Genomic DNA, 23,335 nt, shown 5'->3' with positions numbered 1-23,335 from the left:
ATATACAGTTACTGAACTCATTGACTCCTCGAACCACTTCTTATGTTTACATTGTCATCAGAATATTTCATTAAAGGAAAAAGATACGATCTACCAACAGACACTCACTTGAAATGGCGCCCATTTCTGTTTACTATGAATCATACCTTGAGGTAAATTCCCAACGCCTTTGAGATTGCAGGACAAATAACGTTATATTTGTAAACCTACTTAATTCTACTCCAGAGAGGTAGAATCGTGGAGTTGTCCGTAAGAAGTGAAAAGAAATTTTCCGCATGGAATGATAATGGGCTCAAAGCAACATCTACAAAGTAGAACGTTCATTAAATATCTTTAGTCCACGCAAGTAGTACTAAGTAGCTAAGCAACTTTCTTCATACAATGTAAAGTATATTACTAGTGAGAAGTCACTACTCTTACTTTACATCATGTTCACCGCGAACTGGTGAACATTATGCTACACTCAGGCAATAAAGTGAACTGTGTATTTCGATATTGTGCTACGTCCACCAGCACTTTAAAAAAGGCTTCTGTGTATGTGTCACAGTAAACAATGATTTCATTCTGTAATGTGCTAGATATTAATTTTAGCACGTTGTTTCTTAGCAGAGTGTCATATTATTTATCACTCAATGCGGAGCTTGATGACATTACATGATGAAGAGTACAGACCAAATGAAGCAATAGATTCCAAGTACTAAAGGTGCTTTGCACCTCATCAACATACAGTGAATCCCTCTCTTGCAGCCACATAGAGGATAGGTGTCCAGTTGCACTTCCTCTGGAAACAATAATCACCACCACCAACATTTAGCAGCACCACAGGCTTGCATATAGATGATCGTACAGCCGACGAATAAAATCCTATTGTATAGTTCCCCCAAGCCTCTTGCACCTGTTAGCGTAATTCTTCAAGGTTAGTAGCTCGCCGTGCAGAATGGGTCAGATATCGTCTTATCATGTCCCAAATATGTTCAATGAGAGAGAGATAGAGATATCTAGCGATCGTGCTGACAACGGCAGTTGTCGAACACCACGGAGATCACATCGCGCAGTGACAGCAGTATGTGAAAGATCATTATCCTGTTGAAACAAGACATCACCTTCCTGTTGCAGAAATGGTGGCAGGATGGTGGATCAATACTCCTGTTCAACGGATCCTCCACAAACACCAAAGTTGAATATGAATTATTGCATATTGGGTATCACTCCACGATGCGATAAATATGGCCCTTACGTCGGGAGGTGAATACACTCTGGAAAATGACGCTCACCAGGTCGACATCACTTGCATAACGGGAGAGCACAATTCCATTCTCCATACATCCTCGGTCGATTCCACAGGAGTTGTGCGCGATGGTGCTGTAATAAAGGAACAATCTAAGCCAAAGGCATACGTGCTCGTAGTCGTACTACAAGTACACTTTTCCCAATGGTACATGTGCACACTTACGGTTTACCAGTAATGCCCTTATAATACGTCTATAGTACGTGGTTGTCCCGAACCTGATCTACGGGCGAGGGCCTGCTCAACTGATCGCTGTTGATAACATCGCCACACTACGGATGCATCATGGCCAACACGTGCAGCAACTCGTTGATAAATATTCATCTCACCTCACCAAATCCCTCGACGCAACCTCTCTCAAACGGCTGTAATTGCACAGCAGGGAGATGTAACCATCTTTGAAGCACGACTATTCAACATTCCAGGTGCACGATACTGTCCGGTACGTGACTGGACACAAGGTAACGAAGTGAGTGGTATCACGTCACCTGTTGACCGAAGTCATTGAAACGTTCATCAACGTGTTGTTGTTTGAGTCATCAGTCCATAGACTGGTTTGATGCAGACCTCCATGCCACCCTATACTGTGCCAACCTTTTCATTTCTACGTAACTATTGCATCCTACATCGGCTGTAATCCGCTTGTCATATTCATACCTTGGTCTACCCCTACCGTTCTTACCACCTACACTTCCTTCAAAAACCAACTGAACAAGTCCCGGGTGTCTTAAGATGTGTCCTGTCATTCTATCTCTTCTTCTCGTCAAATTTAGCCAAATCGATCTCCTCTCACCAATTCGATTCAGTATCTCTTCATTCGTGATTCGATCTATCCATCTCACCTTCAGCATTCTTCTGTAACACCACATTTCAAAAGCTTCTATTCTCTTTCTTTCTGAGCTAGTTATCGTCCATGTTTCACTTCCATACAATGCCACGCTCCACATGAAAGTCTTCAGAAACATCTTTCTAATTCCGATATCAATGTTTGAAGTGAACAAATTTCTTTTCTTAAGAAAGCTCTTCCTTGCTTGTGCTAGTCTGTATTTTATGTCCTCCTTACTTCTGCCATCGGTAGTTATTTTACTACCCACGTAACAATATTCATCTACTTCCTTTAAGACTTCATTTCCTAATCTAATATTTCCTACATCACCTCCCTTCGTTCGACTGCACTCCATTACTTTTGTTTTGGACTTATTTATTTTCATCTTGTACTCCTTACCCAAGACTTCATCCATACCATTCAGCAATTTCTCGAGATCCTCTGCAGTCTCAGATAAAATAACAATATCATCGGCAAATCTCAAGGTTTTGATTTCCTCTCTTTGGACTGTGATTCCCTTTCCAAATTTCTCTTTGTTTTCCTTTACTGCCTGTTCTATGTAAACATTTGAAAGGAGAGGGGACAAACTGCAGCCTTGCCTCACTGCTTTCTGGATTGCTGCTTCTGTTTCAAAGCCCTCGATTTTTATCACTGCAGACTGATTTTTATACAGATTGTAGATAATTCTCCGTTCTCGGTATCTGATCCCTATCATCTTCAGAATCAAAAATAGCTTGGTCCAATCAACATTATCGAATACCTTTTCTAGATCTACGAATGCCATGTACGTGGGCTTGTCCTTCTTGATTCGATCCTCTAAGATCAGACGTAAAGTCAGGATTGCTTCACGTGTTCCTTCATTTCTTCTGAAGCCAAATTGATCTTCTCCCAACTCAACTTCAACTTGTTTTTCCATTCTTCTGAAAATAATACGGGTTAAAATTTTGCAGGCATGAGATACTAAACTAATGGTGCGGTAGTTTTCACACCCGTCAGCACCGGCTTTCTTGGGAATAGGTATAACAACATTCTTCCGGAAATCGGATGGGATTTCTCCTGTCTCATACATCTTGCACACTAAATGAAATAACCTTGCCATGCTGGTTTCTCCCAAGGCAGTCAGTAATTCAGAGAGAATGTCATCAATTCCAGGTGCCTTGTTCCTATTGAGGTCACTCACAGCTCTGTGAAACTCTGACCTCAAAATTGGCTCTCCCATTTCATCAGCATCAACAGCCTCTTCATGTTCCAGAACCAAATTACCTACATCTTTACCTTGATACAACTGTTGGATATGCTCTTGCCATGTTCCTGCTTTGTCTTCTTTCCCTAGAAGTGGCTGTCCATCTGAGCTCTTAATATTCATACACCTAGATTTCCTTTCTCCAAAGGTTTCCTTGATTTTCCTGTATGCAGCATCTACCTTTCCTACAACCATACAACCTTCGACATCCTTGCACTTCTCCTTCAGCCATTCTTCCTTAGTTACCTTGCACTTTCTATCCACTTGATTCTTTAATCGCCTGTATTCTTTTCTGTCCTCTTCATTTCTAGCATTCTTGTATTTTCGTCGTTCATCAGTCAGATCTAGTATCTCCTGAGTTATCCACTGATTCTTAGTTGATCTTTTCTTCCTTCCTAACATTTTTTCAGCAGCCCTACTGACTTCATTTTTCATGACTCTCCACTCTTCTTCTATAGTGTTTCCTTCAGCCTTTTCATTTAGTCCTTGTGCAACATGTTCCTTGAAACAATCCCTCACACTCTTTTCCTTCAACTTGTCTTGATCCCATCTCTTTGCATTCTTTCCTTTCTTCAATTTCTTCAACTTCAGATGGCATTTCATGACCAACAGGTTGTGGTCAGAGTCCACGTTGCTCCTGGGAAAGTTTTGCAATCCAACACCTGGTTTCTGAACCTCTGCCTAATCATAATGAAGTCTATTTGATACCTTCCAGTGTCTCCAGGTCTCGTCCACGTATACAGCCGTCGTTTGTGGTGTTTGAACCAAGTATTGGCAAGGACTAAATTATGATCAGTGCAGAATTTAACCAGCCGACTTCCTCTTTCGTTCCTTTGGCCCAATCCAAATTCTCCTACTGTACTACCTTCTCTTCCTTGGCCTACCACTGCATTCCAGTCTCCCATCACAATTAGATTCTCGTCACTTTTTACATATTGTATTAAATCTTCTATATCCTCATATATTCTTTCGATTTCTTCATCATCCGCTGAACTAGTAGGCATATAGACCTGCACTATTGTGGTGGGCATTGGTTTGGTGTCTATCTTGACGACAATAATTCTTTCACTGTGCTGGTCGTAGTAGCTTACCCGCTGCCCTATGTTCTTATTCATTATTAAACCAACTCCTGCATTTTCCCTGTATGATTTTGTGTTGATAATTCGGTAGTCGCCTGACCAAAAATCTTGTTCTTCCTGCCAACGTACTTCACTTATACCAACTATATCTAACTTTAGCCTATCCATCTCCCTTTTCAGATTCTCTAACCTACCACAGCGATTCAAACTTCTAACATTCCACGCTCCGACTCGCAGAATGTCAGTATCCATCTTCCTGATGATCGTCCCCTCTCGTGTAGTCCCCACCCGGAGATCCGAATGGGGGACTAGTTTACCTCCGGAATATTTTACCCGGGAAGAAGCCATCATCAGTACATCATTCATACAGAGAGAGCTGCATGTCCTCGGGAGTTAGTTACGGCTGTAGTTTCCCGTTGCTTTCAGCCGTGTAGCAGTATCAACACAGCTAAGCTATGTTGAGTATTATTACAAGGCCGTATCAGTCACTCATCTAGATTGCCACCCTTGCAACTACCGAAAGGCTGCTACCCCCCTTTCGATGAACCATTCGTTAGTCTGTTCTCTCAACAGATACCCATCCGATATGGTTGCACCTGCGGCTCGGCTATCTGCATCATTGGGACACGCAAGCCTCCCCACCGCGGCAAGGTCACATGGTTCGCAGAGGAGGCGTTCATCAATAACTAACTTATTAACTAACCTAGAAATTCAGGGAACGTCACAGGAAGTAAGAAAAATGGACTTCGTGCCAGAGAAGTTTAGTCAGAGAGGGACTTAAAAATAGGCCAAAACTAAGGAAAGTTAACGAAAACTTTTCGAAACATTCTAAAGATACTTTCTGGTCTGTAAATGAAGAACTTCCAACGATATCTTCCTCCATGTGGTGTATCCATTGTTTACTACAGTAGACAGTGAATTACAACTCTGAAAAACTACCCAGTACTGACGGTGTTATCTAAAGCACACTGAGTCGTCTCCAGAGGTACTCGGGATTGTGCACGTTATTAAATATATCGTGGATTTACTGGCCGTACGAGTGGGAAAAGAGACTTGAATGTTACTTGTAGTGCGGTACATGTGCTGCCGCGCAACGTAGACTCTTCCCCTAGGAAGAGCAACCTAAGTAAAGAAGAATGTTTTCTCAGATCTTCACCGGCAATGATTCATGAAATGGTTAGTATGTCTCTGTCAAACGCTAACAAAACGTACCTCATGCTATAAGTGGTCGATGATTTGTCACATATGGTATGAACACCGCCACAAGCCCCGCAACGCAACTTCCTACATCTGTATAATGTTAATGAGCTACACTCGATGTTGTTTGTTGTTTTGAACCCATCTCGCCGACAACTCCGCGATTCTTCCTTTTAAGTAGGATTAAGTAGTATCGTTGTGCTCCACAGATAGCGGACATCATCAAACGAGGCATGATTTTTTGCATTAACAATAAACGCGTGAAGGAATCGAACCTGAGGTATCTTAATTAATCATACGATGGATGTCCGACTCGTTGGCTGAACGGTCAGCGTACTGCCCTTCGGTTCAGAGGGTCCCGGGTTCGATTCCCGGCCGGGTCGGGGATTTTAACCTTAATTGGTTAATTCCAATGACACGGGTGCTGGGTGTATGTGTTGTCGTCATCATCATTTCATGCTCATCACGACGCACAGGTCGCCTACGGGCGTCAACTCGAAAGACCTGCACCTGGCGAGCCGAACATGTCTTCGGACACTCCCGGCACTAAAAGCCATACGCCATTTCATTTCATACGATGGATGATGTTTAAGAAATGACAGCGGTAAGTTCAGTTTACTTTATATTCTAATAAGCACCAATTCATCGAGAACTGAGCATATTGCATGAAAGAAATGCTAATTTGGAACATACTGTACTTCCAATATAGACATCTGGACAGTGGAGTTAAAAGTTTGAAAATTATGTGGAAGAACATTTTGTATTTAAATATTTATAAATAGGCTTTTAATTTTTTATTCAGTTCATGGAACAAGTTGTATCGTGCACAAATTCAGTAAGAATAACGTGATAAAAGAAAATATAAAAATATGAAACATAAATTATGCCAAATATAAGTAAATACGTAAATTAACAAGTGAACTATACTAGCATAGTAGTTGTATAGTTGTAGCAGCCACAGAATAGCCGTTCTTGAAGCTGTCAGAAGGTCTTCGAGAGCCACGCGGAAGGCTCTATGTGGGCATCTGAAGATGATGTGTCGCACTGTCTGGAATTCTTCACCACAGTCACAGCTTGGAGAAGGTCGAATGCCTCATGAGTGCATCGCAGAGCCACTTCTTCCATGCCCAGTGCGCACTTTGTTTAATGGGACCCATATACTCCTCGGAAGATGAAATCCGGGCGGGGACCACGTAGAGTCGAAGATCGATTTCCATTCATCAGCGGCTATAGCAGTCAATTTTTCATTCCAGGTTCGCAGTCCACAGTACGGATCCATGGCAAAATGGTTAGCGTACGGACATTCAGTCACAGGGGTCCGGGGTTCAATTCCCAGCAGGGACGGGAAATTTAATCATAATTGGTTAATTTCGCTGGCACGAGGGCTGGGTGTATAGGATCTCCCATATAAACTAAGACCGTCCAAGCGGCACTTTTAATCTCCAGTAAGTAAGCTGCAGGATTGGAGGCGCGCGCATAGTTCTTGACCCTGCAAGCATCGTGTACGTGTTCAACCTCGCAAGCATCAGTCGCCAGTCTGAATCTCAGCTGTTAACATGGTGAAACAGTTATCGATGCAACACCGTATGTTCGTATGTAAACGTTATTTTAAGTATAAGTCGGCTCGACGGGTACGCGATGCATTTCTTCAGCAATTTCTTGGTGAAGTGCCACCTTCACGAACACGTATTCACGTGACTGTAAATAAATTTGAAGCTACTGGCTCAGTGCTCAACAAAAAGCATGCGCGCACACGAAGAGTTTTAACAGAGGAAAAGCTAGATGACAATGGTGCGAATCTTCAACGATCACCGAATAAATCACTCACAAAATTTGCACAAGTAGGGGTGTGGGTTTCTTCTGCACACAGAGCTACAAATCTGTTACACATGAAACCGTACAGGTTCACACGGGCCCATTGTTTAAAACCTGCTGATCCAGCCACAAGAGTTAAGATATTGTGAGTGGTATGTGGCATCACTGAATGATCGTTTATTCGACCCACAGCTTGTGTTCTTTTTGGATGACGCCTGGTTTCATCATAATGGTCGTGTGAACAGTCATAACTCTCGCTATATGTGTGCAGAAAATCCTTATGGTGTTTATGAAGTCCCTCATTATGACAGGAACATTGGTGTTTGGTGTGGTGTTGGTGAAAGACAAATAATTGGGCTTTTTTTCGAGACGACAGTAAATGTAGAGAGGTACCAAGATGACATTGTGATGCCGTACTTCCTTCAGTTAACGGAAGAAGAAAAATCGTGTGGGTGGTTTCAAAAGATTCAGCCCCTGCTCATACAACAGAAGATTCCCTTCTTACAATCTCGGAATTATTTCCAGACAGAGTGATCAGTGCTGGTCTATTTCCCCCTCGTTCTCCAGATACAACAGTGTGTGATTTTTACTTGTGGGGTAAACTGAAAAAAGTGTATCGAATAAACACTCACACATTGGAGGAACTGAAAGAAAACCTTACGAATGACATCCGAAACATTACAGGGGCAGAACTCACTCGCGATAGCCAGAATGTGGTTACCAGACACAATGCCTGTACAACTCAGCAAAGACGACACTTCCAGCATCTTTTATAAAGTCAGATTTCATATAATATTGTATGCACACTTAAAGCAGAGCGACCACGTGCGACAACGAGTAAATAGAGCAGAGTACAAACCCCGTGCGTTCGGTCTTAGTTTATATGGCAGACCCTGTATGTGTCGTCTTCATCATGATTCCATCCTCATCATAACGCGAAGGTCGCATACCGGCGTCAAATCATAAAACCTACATTTGGCGAGCCGTTCACAAAAACCAGAACACCCTGACAGACTAGAAGTAGGAAGTTCATATTCACAGGACATGTGCATTAGCATGTTCTGAAGAAATAATTAGCTTTTGAACCATGTCGGCCATCAGGTTAAAGGTCCACATTGATATTTCGGCGTACCCCCACCGACTGGTAAACTGTGCCTGCGGCTCTCGTTGTCGCTATAAACCGAAAATAATGGACCAGTGTGACTTGAGCAGACGTGCAGGATGCCTCTCAGACGTATGCGAGAACCGTACCGTCAAGTGGGTGAGTTTGAAAGGGGGCGCATGATTGTCATGAGAGAACGTGATGAATCCATCCGGGAAATTGCTGCTCGTGTGGGACGAATTGTGCTGACAGTGCAACAGGTATGTAAAGAAAGTTTCACAGAAGGCCGTTGAACACGACGAGATGGGTCTGGTTGCACCACCCAGACCAACCCCCGAGAAGTTCGACACCTCATCCAGATGTAATTGCAGAACAGATCTGCGTCCTCCTCGGCTCTGGCGCAACAGTGGAACAATGTGACACATCGTACACTATTAGGAGTGACAGTCCGTGGCCATTTATTACGGTCTGGGTTACCGGGGCGTCGTCCACTTCTCCGCCTACCTTTTACTAATGTGCATATATATGCTAGACTGCAATGGTGTACGCAATTATGTCACTGGGGACAGGAATGGCAGTAGATAGTGTTTTCGGACGAATTCAGTTTGTGTTCATTTGAAAATGATGGCCGAATTTTAGTTCGCTACAGAAGGGGGAGAGGCATTACAATGATTGCATTCACACAAGGCGTACAGCGCCAACTCAAGGCCTTATGGTGTGGGGTGCTATTGGGTACAACCAAACATCACAGTTGGTGCGTGTCCAGGGCACTGTGATCAGTTTGACCTACGTGAATGACATCCTGCGACCCGTAGACATACCATTCCTGCACGACACCCCAGACGCCATATTTCAGCAGGACAATGGGCGACCACATGTTGTTGCACGAACACGCACCTCCTAGTTGTCACAGGGTGTCAGACTGTTGCCGTCCGACTCGTTGTCTGAGTGGTCAGCGTACTGGCCTTCGTTTCAGAGGGTCCCGGGTTCGATTCCCGGCCGGGTCGGGGATTTTAACCTTCAATGGTTAATTCCAATGGCCCGGGGGATGGGTGTTTGTGCTGTCCCTAACATCCCTGCAACTCACACACCACACATAACACTATCCTCCACCACAATAACACGCAGTTCCCTACACATGGCAGATGCCGCCCACCCTCATCGGAGGGTCTGCCTTACAAGGGCTGCACTCGGCTATAAATAGCCACACGAAATTATTATTATACTGTTGCCCTGGCCCACCCGATCACCGGACTTGTCGCCAATCGAAAATGTGTAGGATATGGTGAAACGACGGGTGCAGAGCTGTGACCCAGTGACAATTACCAAAGATGAACCGTGGAACTAGGTGAATGCAGCACGGATGGCTATACCCCAGGACGCCATTCGCGCCTTATATGTGTCGATGCCATCACACATGGAACAAGGTATCAGTACCTATGGAGGACCCAGTGCCTACTAGGCAAGAGGACACATGCTGAACCTAGGTGACTGAAATCCTAATCGTTTCTGCAGAACATACTAATGAACATGTCCTATGAATATGAACTTCTTATCTTTCAAGGTGTGCTGTTTTTTATGAGCATGAGTGTAGTTCTAAACATCTCTTACTTAATGTATACTGTGTGTCGTAAATAAAATATGTCATAAATGTCATAAATGAACACTGAACTACACTATTCTATTTATAATCTTATTTAAAATATCTTAGCCTTGTCTGTTACCTACAAATATAATCAATTTACAAAATTTAATCAAATCTTCCAATCCAGAAATTTTCGTTAGTTAAATGTTGCAGCTACTTACTCTGTTCTCAAACACTCCCTAGAGTGGTATCTCCTCACTCCACACTACACTGTAAGAAAGAAAATCCTGTTTGAAAATCCATGCGTAATAGAATATTCTAATTTACTCTCAGAAATTTGCAATTGTTCTTGGACTCATTCCTTCAATTACAGAAAATTATTAACGGGAAATTAAAGCGATAAGGAAAGATCAATCGTGAAAGTTTTTTCCTCCTCGCAAAATCGTTCATAAATTAATGTGAAAAAATCATGCCTCTGATCATCTTTTAGCAAGCTGGTGAACTGGGAGGTTAAGGGACACACACAGACACAGGTTATAACATACTTATATTAATAAATCTTCGCCATAAGATCTGTAGTATTGTTTTGTTCCAGTACCCCCTAAGATAACCCCTTTCAGCTTCCGCTCCGACCTGCACCTGGGCGAGCGGGTTGGAGTGCAATGTGTGGTGAGCAAGGGGGACCCGCCCTTGAAGATGCAGTGGCTCAAGAATGGGCTGGAGCTAGGGCCCAGTGAAAGTGAGGGCATAGTGGTGCGAAATCTGGACGAGTTTACGAGTGTGCTCAGCATTGGAGCCTTGGCCCGCTCTCACGGCGGCAACTACACATGCCTGGCCCGCAACACCGCGGCTCGAACTGCTCACTCGGCCACACTCTCCGTGAACGGTACGCTGCCCACAGCAGCCCTCAAGAGCTCAAGGGACACAAGGAGAGAACTGCCTGCCAATCACCGTGCCATGACAACATAGCACTATCACAACTTCTAGATGACTTTCTTTGATGTTCTTTATTTTGTATACAATAAGATTGTGAACAATTTGTAGCCAAGTATTGTACAACTGTAGAAAGTTTTGTAGAATTAGTAATGAGTTATTTTAAGTATGTAATCTATTTCGGTTTCTACCACTCTTTTTACTTTACGTATGCAAACTCATGAGATTAATTTTAAATAGCGCTTCAGGACTAAATCAGGTAACTTTGCCAGCATATATCAGGATTTCAAGGTATGGTGATAAATTAAAAGCTTTATACTTGACGAGATGCATTCATTACACACGATCGTAATTTGACGATTAGACTCAGAGAAAGGTGCGCTATTCTTCCGCGTAATGGTCTATAAATTACAGCAGATATGTGGCTGCTTTGACGACACCCGCCGGTGATAACCTTGGATTATTGGCTATTCTTCATATCAAGTTGATTAGACATTTCCTTCACGAGAGTACACAAGTATAAAGATTGGACTTTCCACCTAATCAATACTATTATTTGTTATTAGGTACTTAAAACCTTTTACATTTCACACAACTCGCACCTGTTTTATTGTAGAAGTCAAAGTATGTTAAGAACGTCAAGACATGTGATACTTTATTATTAAATTTTAGAAAACATAGACTTCCTACTGACGCAAGTTTTATAAAAACATAATACCATTTAAATTATAAATAAGGCGATTTTAAAACTTAAAATGAGAGTATTTAGCATTGTAATACAGAAATCAAAAGAATGTGTGTGTGATTGAACATCGAGATCAGTGAAATCATAATGAACTGCTAAACAATTTTAGATTTTCACATTCCTCATCCAAGCACATTTTAACACTACAATGTATCAATGTAACTTAGAATTAGTCACTCTAAAATTAGAATAAGTAGTGCTTTAACATTATATGTTATTTTTAAAAAAGATCAAGGTTCTTCAGCAGCTGAAGATGACCCATACATCGAAACCAGTATTATGATGCAGAACGTTTTAAATACCTGACAATAAATAATGGTATTGATTAGGTGGAAAGTCCAATCTTTATAGTTGTGGTCATTGGCATTATCAATACGGGACATGAAGCTAATAGATTATGAAATTCACGAGAGTAGTAAGTCAGAAAGCTGCCTAGTCAAGGCAGTGAAGGCGCGTACAGTCCATCCGCAAGAAGATGGGTTCAATTCTCCGTCGAAAAGTCTGATAATTAAGAGAGACAATTTCCAGTTCTGAGATTCACTCAGTCCACAACAGAAAGAAGTAACAGACAAAGGTGGCCAGGTATAGAGATGACTTCTTTAACTCACTTAATGCCTAGGTTACACCTAGTGGAAACCTTTACCCTCTATTCCTTCAAGGTCTGTACGGAGTTGACAAAACTTTCTTTGGCGAGATATATATCCACTGCCCAATATTAAGTAAGATCGTGAGACGTTTACGTTAAGAGTCTGCAATGTTATCTACAAGTTTACAGTGGCGAAGGCTCTAGCTGGGCAAAATTTAGGGATGTGTTCCTTAAACAGGATACAGTATTTTATTTTCTGGCATGGAGTCGGAAATGTAGTCCCATTTTCTCAAATTTATTAAGGTTCTATTAAAAATACGAAACCTCTGTTCATACAAAACTCTTGATCTGCATCCGTCTACATACAGACTTCAGAACGTCAAGTCACGTTGATTCCTAAACACGTGCAGTAGTCTCCAGCACGTTTCTTTTATCATAATTCTGTGATAAGGCTGAGCCACAAATCTATATACAACTCAAAAATAATCTCAGAATTTTGTTTTGTTAAAGAATTCTCTGCTACTATAGATCATTCCATGTGAAGAAAACAGTATTGATCTTATGACAACATGATTGCAATATCGAAAGGCTCTGCTCAACAGCATCACGGGGAACATACGTACGTTTGTGAAACTCAGTTTTTCAGTTCAAGATAAAAGGCAGAAGAAACTAAATTTAAAATTATATTCATGAAATCAAGGGAATCGTGGGGGAGGGGAGGGATTGTTTATAGCGCCTCATTTTGATATTTACATCATAACGGAAGAACGGTGGAACATAAATTTGTGAAACTCAGTTTATAAGTTCAAAATAAAAGAGGAATGAAAATAAGCTCCAAATTAAGCCTAGGAATATGAAAGAAAGCAACAAAGCAACAGCTGTGTGCGCCTTGAGCTTCCTCCCTGCGAATGGATTTATGAGATGGAAAATTCTTCAGTAGTTATTTTAATAACGCACGGACAAAAAATTCCTCATCCATTTTCTTTCTTTCATAATATACTGTAATATAAAGTAAAGTATAATATTCCTTAATCGCGAGAAATTAGGAGTGTCTTCGCTCTTGTAAGTCCATAAGAGCAAGACTGTTTTCTTAACATGGAATGATCTATAGTTGTACACAAGAATCTTCAGTACTACTTGCTGATTTTCATTAAATCATTATAAAGTTAGTAAATGAAGTATGACGTGATATTATTTCAGCTATTACTCAAGGTACATAATACAAGAGTTAGGTATCGCCGGAGAGATGCTCAGTAGCTGTGATAAAACTGTGACACCACGCAGGACCCACACGCTGAACCACATAGAGGTATTTGGAATAAGAATCGCCATGCACGCAGAAGTTAGAACCTAACAATACACGGCAGTAGCATATCTGTGGTGTAAAAAAGCACGTATTTATTTTCTGTAAAAAGCAGTACTAGTGTTCAGTTTTCAGTATGGTTTGGTACGTCATTGAATGCTCCACAAATCATACCAGACACCCAAACGAACGAAACATAGTTTCTTTCATTCCCTAAAGAAGCTGACCTAAATAAACAGTGGGTATGTTTGTAAAAGACGTGATTGCTTTCCAACAAATAATGCAAGGATTTGTTCCGGACATTTCGGTGATAAGAATTATCAACAACATCTTGAGTTACTTCAGTTAATCCACAGAAGAAAGCTGAAATCAAATCGTGTTCCACATTTCAAGTTGCCATGTTATAAGGGCATACTAGAGGCCGAGATTCAGAGAATACAAGATCGATAAAAATGACCAAGAAAGTAATAAAGCGAAGAAATTGAATAAATTCCATTGATTCTATAGATCAGTGTGTTTGATAATATTATTTAAAACACATCATTATTATTTATGTATAACACTCCCCTGTTTACTTTTGTGAAAGGAATTTTAAATGTGCTGTATAGAATAATTCCACAAAAATATCAAACCGAGGCGCAAATTGCCAAATTGATATTACTTTTCGTTTAGTTCAAGAATTGTGATTTTACAATATATAATTTAAAATCTCTTATTACAGAAGGAAGCAACGGAAAAATATTTTTCAATAGCCATATTTTCTTCAAATCTTTTGACATTGAGCATACTGAGAAATACACCAAATAACTTGCATTTTCCGTACCTTGATATTCACAAGTAATTTTGATTTGTCAATCTCACCTTTCTATATATCAGAGTATGACCTTTTCAGTATGTACATTGTTATAAATTATTCTCTTAGTAGTCTGAAAGGACACTATTTGTTTAGGTCAGAGTGTGGTCAGTTAGTCACGAAAAACATAGGAAAAGTCGTCAACACAACAAAATATTCGATGGAATAAAATTTCCCTAGGGATCCTACGACACCTCAACGACCTCAACAGAATATTTGAACATTTTCTTCGACAATGAATCAGTTTCCCGCCACTACACCGTGACTGGCTGACATTGCACGCGCAATGCTAAACACACCTGCTCACTGTCTAGTCAGTTGCTTAGAGGAGAGGGTAACAACGAAGTTCAGAAGAAGTCATTTGCGTTGGTGGCTGTGAAATCTGGAAAGAAATTACAGAGTGCTGAAGATTTTGTTAACGTTTTTGATCAATAAGACCAAGCAAATTACTGTTCAGGAGCTACCACAGTTTGAAATAGAAAGAGGTAAAGAGATATCTTGAAAAACGATTTCAACATATTTCAAGTATTCAAGCCATACATAAAGTTCATTATTTAGGAGTATTGGGAGAATCTATATATATAACTGGATGTTGGTATGCTTGAAGCTAATAGACTCAAAAACTACAAATAAAATTCAGGAAACTCAATCGTCAAAAGTTACCAGTGTTTCGCCCAGAGTGCGGCATGGGCTCATCAGTTGGATACCGCACCTTTTCCAAGACACTGGCCGGCTAGCACGCCGGTAGCGACACCAACGCAAGCCATACATGTGATAAGCACAATGCAGTGCCGACGTACTAGGGGAGAATTGCATCTCCACTTGCTATACTGCCCTCCCGGGCTAGCATGACCAGAATACGGCTTCCGATTGAGATAGCTAGGAATAAAATTCAGGAAACTCAATCGCCAAAAGTTACCAGTGTTTCGCCCAGAGTGCGGTGGTGTCGCTACCGGCGTGCTAGCCGGCCGGTGTCTGGGAAAAGGTGCGGTATCCAACTGATGAGCCCATGCCCTACTCTGGGCGAAACACTGGTAACTTTTGACGATTGAGTTTCCTGAATTTTATTTCTAGCTATCTCAATCGGAAGCCATATTTTAAACTGAAAAACTACTGGACCGATTTCGCTGAAATTTTCACAGTTTGTTCTTATTACATCTAAGAGGGATTATGAAGTGGTTTGAACGAAATCTGATTGGTAGTTCGGCACTAAGGGGTAAAAAATAAAATAGGGGAAGATAAGCAAACCGCAAGACAAGTCCGATCAGCGGGTTGCCTATCCAACAGTATGTGAAAATTATGATGTGTTCCTAAAAACGTATTTCTGCTTTTATCTGGAAAAATTACTGTAGGGGAAGAAACCCCTAGCACCCCTAAAGGAAGGAGGTGAAACTTAAAAATCCGAAAATGACGATATTAGTGACGAATTCATAGTCTTTGGCGTAGCTGAGATGAACTGTGACGCTCTGAATGCCGTTTAAGTCAAAGTTCGTTCCCAATGGGTATGGTAAACATATTATGACTTACTGTTTGGGAAATAAAACTGTACGGTAAACACACAAACGGGTGGGATCGTACAACTGAAGATGTTACAGACGTTAAAATTGGTATTTGGAATCTTCTTTAAAAATAAACACATTTTTTTTATTTTTGGAAAATCCATAAACTACATTATCGGTATTAAATGTTCATAAAATTATTGAAATGGGCAGGAAATACAATATGACTACGACAGGTTTATCAAGATGAGTTATCTGACCTATTTATAAGGAATACTGTGGAGCAGCGCACTGGTCCACTAGTATGTTATAGAATGTGAACATCTTTCATGTGAAAAATCAGTACCTGAAGGGGATGATTTGGGTTTGACACACATTAATTAGTCCAGATTGCGAACAAGTGGGAAATACCAAGTTGCCCATCCCGCTTGACTAGAAATGTTGACTTGGATATGAACAAAATTCTAATTTGGCGGGCTGCAGAAAAATCAACCCTCAGTTGGTACACCAAGTTCTGGTACACACAATTGGAATACTGGGTAATAAACAAAAAAGGTTAACAGCATGTAAGAGAAACCCCACTTGTTTCCAAATAAACTGACTATTTCACTTCTTATGTATTATTTTGAGTAATAATAATAATAATAATAATAATAATAATAATAATAATAATAATAATAATAATAATCCCGATCTGTCTAGGGAGAAAATCAGGTGGGATTAAAGTCAACTGCTTGACTTTTGCTGACGACTTTGCTATACTATCAGAAAGTCCAGAGGTCGCAACCATCCAGATTAACCTCTTGGAAAGAATCGCCAGCCAAACAGGACTGAGGATCTCAGCAGAAAAGACCAAATTCATGACGAACATCAGAGATGGACCAAAATTCCTAGAAACAGAGATAGGACGGATAGAAAGGGACAAAAAGTTCAAGTACCTTGGTGAGACGATACAGGAGAATGGACTAGAAAAAGCTGCAGTGGAAGATCGGATCTCAAAAATGGAGAGAGCATATGGCTTGAAAAAAGACATCTACAAGAAGAAGTGCTTATCTTGGAATTCCAAATTAAAACATTACAACACCGTGGTCAAAACAGAATGCCTGTATGCTAGTGAATGCCTGTCCATGAATTACAAGCTGGAGATGCTAGAGGTCTTAGAAAGAAGAATCCTCAGAAAAATTATGGGAGCTGTCCAAACTGAAAGCGGATGGAAACTTCGGAGTAACAAAGAAATTTACCAGAACGTGGAAAGAATCTCAGAGACCATGAAGAAAAGGAAGCTGGCGTTTCTTGGACATCTATACAGAATGAACGCAAACGGACTTACCAAACAGATATTTGATTACTTCTGGAGAAAAAAAGACCACTACAGCATGGATTAAGGAAACGAAGAAGGATATGGAAACGTTAAGTATCTTGGAAGACCAGCTGTTCGAAAGGAATACGTTTAGGAACACACTGAAGAATTTGGAAGGTGTTCAAGTCGCAGGAAGAACTAGGAAGACCGGAAGAGCCTGGACAGATGAACAACGGAAGCAGGCCAGCGGACGCATGAAGGAGTATTGGACACAGAGAAAACTCCGCACGAAGAGAAAGAAATGAAGTTGTAGCGTGATCCTTAGTGGTCCATTCGCTTGTATAATAATAATAATAATAACAATAATAATAATAATAATAATAATAATAATAATAATAATAATAATAATAATAATAATAATAATAATTGTTACCGTGTTTTAGTGGTAGGTAGAGGTGAAAGAAGGTGCGGGCGTGAACGGGTCTCAAACTACGGAATCAAAGTTAATGTAAAATTTAACAAGGTTATATTTTCTTTTCAAAAACAAAGAAATAACAAGCATGGCAGGTACAAAGTAGCAAGTCCAAAGGGTAGTTACAATATTTACAGGATTTGGGCTTCGCGCCCTGACTTCACAATGCTTGGGCAATCAGCTCAGTTTTACCCCAAACACAAGTTTCAACAGAGGGGCAGAAAACCCCATTCATGCCTAGGAGTCCTTGTTCCAAATTACACTGAAAAGCCTCCACTAGGCATACAACACTCAATTTTCAAAAGAGCCACACGCTCTCAACTTTAAGCCTCTCAAAGGCCACACCAAACTCCACCTTCGAGTTGTCCTCACTGGACATAGACACAGGGGTAAAATACCCAACCTACTGAGGTCTATTAAATGAAAAGGGGCAATTACATGACCTCTAAAATAACAATTTGAGAGGAGGCGATCTGCACTCCTAATACACTTGTTTTTAAAACCTAATCTGGCTCTAGGCCACTAATGCAAGGGCTAATCCCATACTACAGAGGTGACTTTAGAAAAGAGCAATTTGTTTTACGTTAACGAAGAATAGGTTGAGAAAATAAGTTCACCTCAAAACAATGTGAGTGGGAGCTCGAGAGGGTTAGCACTCTCTATCCCAATATGCAGCTTTGAAAGAGAATAGATGAAAAGATTGGTTACATTTTAGGAAAAGGTTACATGGTGGAAACGCTTCGAACCCGCTCCGAGAGTTAAACTGCCAACCTAGCAAGAAAAGAAGTTATTAAGAGGCCATTACCTGGTGTTGAACAGCTGGAGAAGAAAGAGGCGCTTCCCGCCCCCTGCTATGTACTTTACACACTGAAAGATGGAACAGAAGTGGCCCGGAGACCCAAAAATCAGCAGTTTAAATACTCTCGCGGAAGGTTCTAGGCGTTTTAAGGAAGAGAACACCCGCCCACAATCACTTTATTGGCTAGGGTACAGAAACATATCCAAGTTGGGGGAAGATACATCGGATTGGTCGGAAATTACTAAAAGAAATTCGGGATTGGATAAATCTAAAACAAGGGGGAAAAGAGGGGTATACAGCCAACTTAAACAATAACAGAAAGAAATTTAACAAGAAACAAACTTTTGAAATAAGAACTTCTCCAAAAAAAAATAGTTCTTTCACTCCGCACTAGGGTGCACTATTGTTGATCTTCAGTAGTGTCCTCTAGAAGAGAAAGTTCACACTTCTTACTACAAGCAAAACAAAAATACGTCGAAAATGACACAGTTCAAAAACTCCAAAATTTCCAGGTAGAGACATCTTCTGAGAAACTTGAAAATTAATACTGTCCATAAAGTTCAGACTTCCTCCAGCAGAGGAGTTTCAACAGGCGCACATTTTAAATTAGCGGTGTGGAGGTGTACCGCCCGGTACAGACCTCCCCCCCCAAAAGTTCCTCCAGGGGTGACACATGAAATTGTTTGAAAACAAGGTCCAAGTTTTGATGTAGATATGGAGATTCATTGCCAAATAATTTATAAGATTTTCTTAATTTGGTTTGATTCAGTTTCAAAATTTTGTTGTTGCAGGTGAAGTACAGTCTTTATGTTTGTAGAAGTTGAATTCTGAAGATAAACTTTTAATACTTAAAGGTGATGAAAAATTTTGCAATGTCCACCAAATATTGCTGTTGAATTCCCAAGTGTAGTCATTGCTTATAGTAACTGTTCATGTAGTTGATGTTGATGAAGTTGGATGGCCAGACCGGCCGTTGCAGCTTGCGTCCAAAGGAGGCCGCTCGGACCCCTCAAGTACCCTGAGATACCACTCGCCCGCACTATGAGGGGAGCAGAGGTGTTGAAGCACGCCGCGCCCGCGGTGAACATATACAAGCTGCGGGCAAGTAGCAGGTCGTGCGCCGCACATCAGCCTAGGCCGGGAGGAGAGCTCCGGCTCGCCGTGCACATGTCGTCCTCGCTGGGGCCGAGGGGGCCCTTCCTCAAACCCAGTCGCGGCACGGCGCCGCGCGGCTGCGGGGGCACTGAAACATTAAAACTAGGCGGCAGAATTTTGTTGGACCATCATCATTTTTTTGAGGGCACAGGCTTGTTGGAGAGGTAGAGGGGCCAGCGGCGTGCAAATATCCATGGCATTTAATCTAAGCAAGAAACAGTGTGTATAGCAGGAGACGGGAGCGTGGTAATGGCCATGGTAAGGACAGAATGGCAGTTTAACGGATCGGGGAAGGTTTTACAAAAAATGCTTACATATAAAACAAAATAGAAGGAGCAGAATGCCTTAAGAGTAGAAACTCAAAAAAAATATAACCTTCATATTCCTATCAAATTATATGAAGCAAGTTGACACAAAATTTACACCGGTTTCACCTGGGACAGGTGAACCCTAAATATCCTCTCGGTGGCTGGATTGCTTACTAACAATGTAACCGGCGTAAGAAAATCGAGAATGATACAAGGCCCATGAAATCTGGGGGCAAGCTTGCCCGCGGGAACAAAGTTCTTGACCATAACTTGGTCACCTACCTTCAAAGGGGTGGGTCTCCGTCCACGATCATACCTTTCCCTAACCTTTTCATGAGACACTTTAAGATTGGCTTTAGCCTTCTTCCAAAGATCTTTAATGTTGTCCGGATCTATTGTCTCGGGTAGAATGTCACTCAGAGACCAGAGGTTAGAGAGCGGCGTGTTGGGAACAAACTTGAACATCAACGAGGCTGGAGTAAATTTATGTGATTCATGAACCGCCGAATTCAAAGCAAAAGCTAACCAATGCAGGGACGTGTCCCACCTGGAATGATCTTCATGATGATAGGCAATAAGTGCGGACCTGAGATTACGGTTAACTCGTTCAGCCAGAGATGGTTGAGGGTAATAAGCAGAAGTAGTTACATGAGAGATGGACAAGTCAAAACAGAATTTACGAAATAAATTAGATGTAAAAGCCTTAGCATTATCAGATACAATATATTGGCACGGACCAAAAGAAGCAAAAATAGAATTTAAGCAAGTAATGGTAGACTGAGCGGTAGCCAGCTTAGTCGGAAATAACCAGGAAAATCTAGTAAAGCCATCTACGCATACAAGGATGAACTTGTTAGCATTTCCCTTTGACTGGGGGAAGGGTCCTACACAATCAATATACAGGCGTTCCATGGGGCGCGACGCTTGATGCGAAGACAAAAGGCCTACCTTGGTGGACATGGTGGGTTTACTGAGCAAACAAGATTTACAAGCTTTTACAAGTTCACGGATTTCACCGTCCATACCTTTCCAGATGAACATTTCACGAATCTTTTCACGAGTTTTAAAGATACCCAGATGCCCTCCTAATGGGGTCTCATGATAATACTTGAAGATCATAGGTACAAGAACAGCTGGAACGACAACTTTCATCATCTTATCATGCCTCGATGGGCAACATAGAACACCATTCCTCAGAACATAAGGGACAACATGTTCCCCAGAAGAAAGGGTTTCCATTATCGGAGCCAGCGTCGGATCTTCACGTTGGTATTTCTCAATATCCCTAAAAAGCATGGGAGCATCTGTTAAGATGGCATTAACACCAGATAGTATGGACTCGGGAGGTGATGAACTGTCGACCGGTTCATGGGTCTCGACGTCGTTAGAAAACATACGACTGAGTCCATCAGCAACAACATTTTCGGTACCTCTGATATGCCTGACATCGAATTGGAAGGCAGAAATACGGATGGCCCAACGGGCTATACGACCAGTACGACGCGGCCTACCTAAGACCCAGCTTAAGGCTTGATTATCTGTCTCCAGGTCGAATTTGACGTGTTCCAGATAGAGACGGAACTTTTCTAAGGCGAATAAGACTGCCAAACCTTCGAGCTCATAGATGGAATACTTGGCTTCTTGAGCCGACAAGGTCCTAGATGCATAGGCGATGGGTCGCCTCCCTAGTTCAGTCTCTTGAAGAAGGACTGCAGCTACTGCTGACGACGACGCGTCAGTTTGGACGATGAATTTCTTCGAGAAATCAGGCATAGCAAGTACAGGGGCATTACAGAGAGCCAATTTAAGATCTTCAAAAGCGGCTTGTTGAGAAGGTCCCCACTCGAATTTGATGCCTTTCCTACGAAGAAGGTTTAAGGGCGCCGCTCTATTAGCAAAGTTAGGAATGAACTTTCTGAAGAAATTCACCATACCAATAAACCTGGCGATGCCTTTAATGTCCTTGGGAGGTTTAAAATCACGGATGGCCTGTGTTCTCGAATGATCGACTGCAACACCATCAGGTGACACAATATGCCCTAGGAATGACATAGAGGGCTTAGCAAAGGCAACCTTGGACAACTTGACAGTTAACCCAGCCTTACGAAGGCGATTGAGAACTTCTCGCAGATGATCTAGATGTTCTTCGAAGGTTTCCGAAAATACGACGACATCATCCAAGTAGTGGTACAAGTATTCAAATTTGATGTCGGAGAAGACCCTATCTAGCAGCCTAGTGAGTACAGCTGCTCCCGTGGGGAGCCCGAAAGGCACGCGGTTGTATTCATATAAATTCCAGTCCGTGGCAAACGCTGTAAGGTGTTTAGACTCTTCGGCAAGGGGAATTTGATTATAGGCCTGATTCAAGTCCAAGATAGTAAAGAACTTGGCCTTACGAAACCATGAAAAACAAGAATGAAGGTCGGGAAGGGGCACAGATTGTAACACCACCTTCCGATTGAGAGCCCTGTAATCAATGACAGGCCTGAAGCCCCCTTGGGGTTTCGGGACTAGAAAAATAGGCGAAGAATACGCTGACTTAGAGGGCCTAATAATACCATCCTTCAACATCTGATCGATAATTTCTTTCAGAGCCTTCATTTTAGGTGGAGATAGCCTATAAGGTGGAAAACGGACAGGAATCGAATCCGTGACCTCAATTTTGTATTCAATAAGGTCAGTAACACCAAGAGTATCAGAGAACACCTCTGGAAAGGACTGACACAATTTGCGAATACTATCAGCCTGCTCCTCAGGTAGATGTCTAAGGTCTAACAACATCTCATCCTGGGTAGGCGAAATAGATGAACATGATGCAGAATTACACTTTAACAAAGGAATTTTACAATTGGACGCAAATTTGAATGTGCACGACTTACTCTGAAGATCGAGCACAAGACCAGTGTGAGAAATGAAGTCCGCTCCCAGTATGATGGGGCAAGACAAGTGCTTAGCCACAAACAGTTTGGTTTTCCATGTAAATTTAAAAATACGAATTTTGACCAGTAAGGAACCTAGAATTTCTAATGGAGATGAATTAGCCGAAACATATAGGACAGGAGATGAGACATAGTCAGGTAGTTTACAAACAGATTTCAATTTAGAATACCATTCAGCCGAAATAATCGAACAGACACTGCCTGAATCTAATAAAGCGGTTATAGGCTCCTTGTTTAACTCAATCTTAAGAAAAGGAATAGGTGCGGGGGAATCCGCCGCAATCCTAAGACACTCTTTGGGACATTCA

The 23,335-nt window shown here is 41.6% G+C and overlaps 1 protein-coding gene across 1 annotated transcript in view; it reads left to right on the top strand.

Moving 5' to 3' along the window:
- LOC136863821 (cell adhesion molecule Dscam2) overlaps positions 1-23,335 on the top strand; it is a 760,504-nt gene that overhangs the window by 414,791 nt on the left and 322,378 nt on the right. Inside the window, exon 10 of the mRNA XM_067140158.2 lies at positions 10,731-11,021. Within this exon, the coding sequence (XP_066996259.2) occupies positions 10,731-11,021 (291 nt within the window). The remainder of the gene's footprint in view (positions 1-10,730; positions 11,022-23,335) is intronic.

Source organism: Anabrus simplex, chromosome 2 (assembly GCF_040414725.1).
Source record: "Anabrus simplex isolate iqAnaSimp1 chromosome 2, ASM4041472v1, whole genome shotgun sequence".
NCBI lineage: Eukaryota > Metazoa > Arthropoda > Insecta > Orthoptera > Tettigoniidae > Anabrus > Anabrus simplex.
This window is presented reverse-complemented; position numbering and strand designations above follow the sequence as displayed.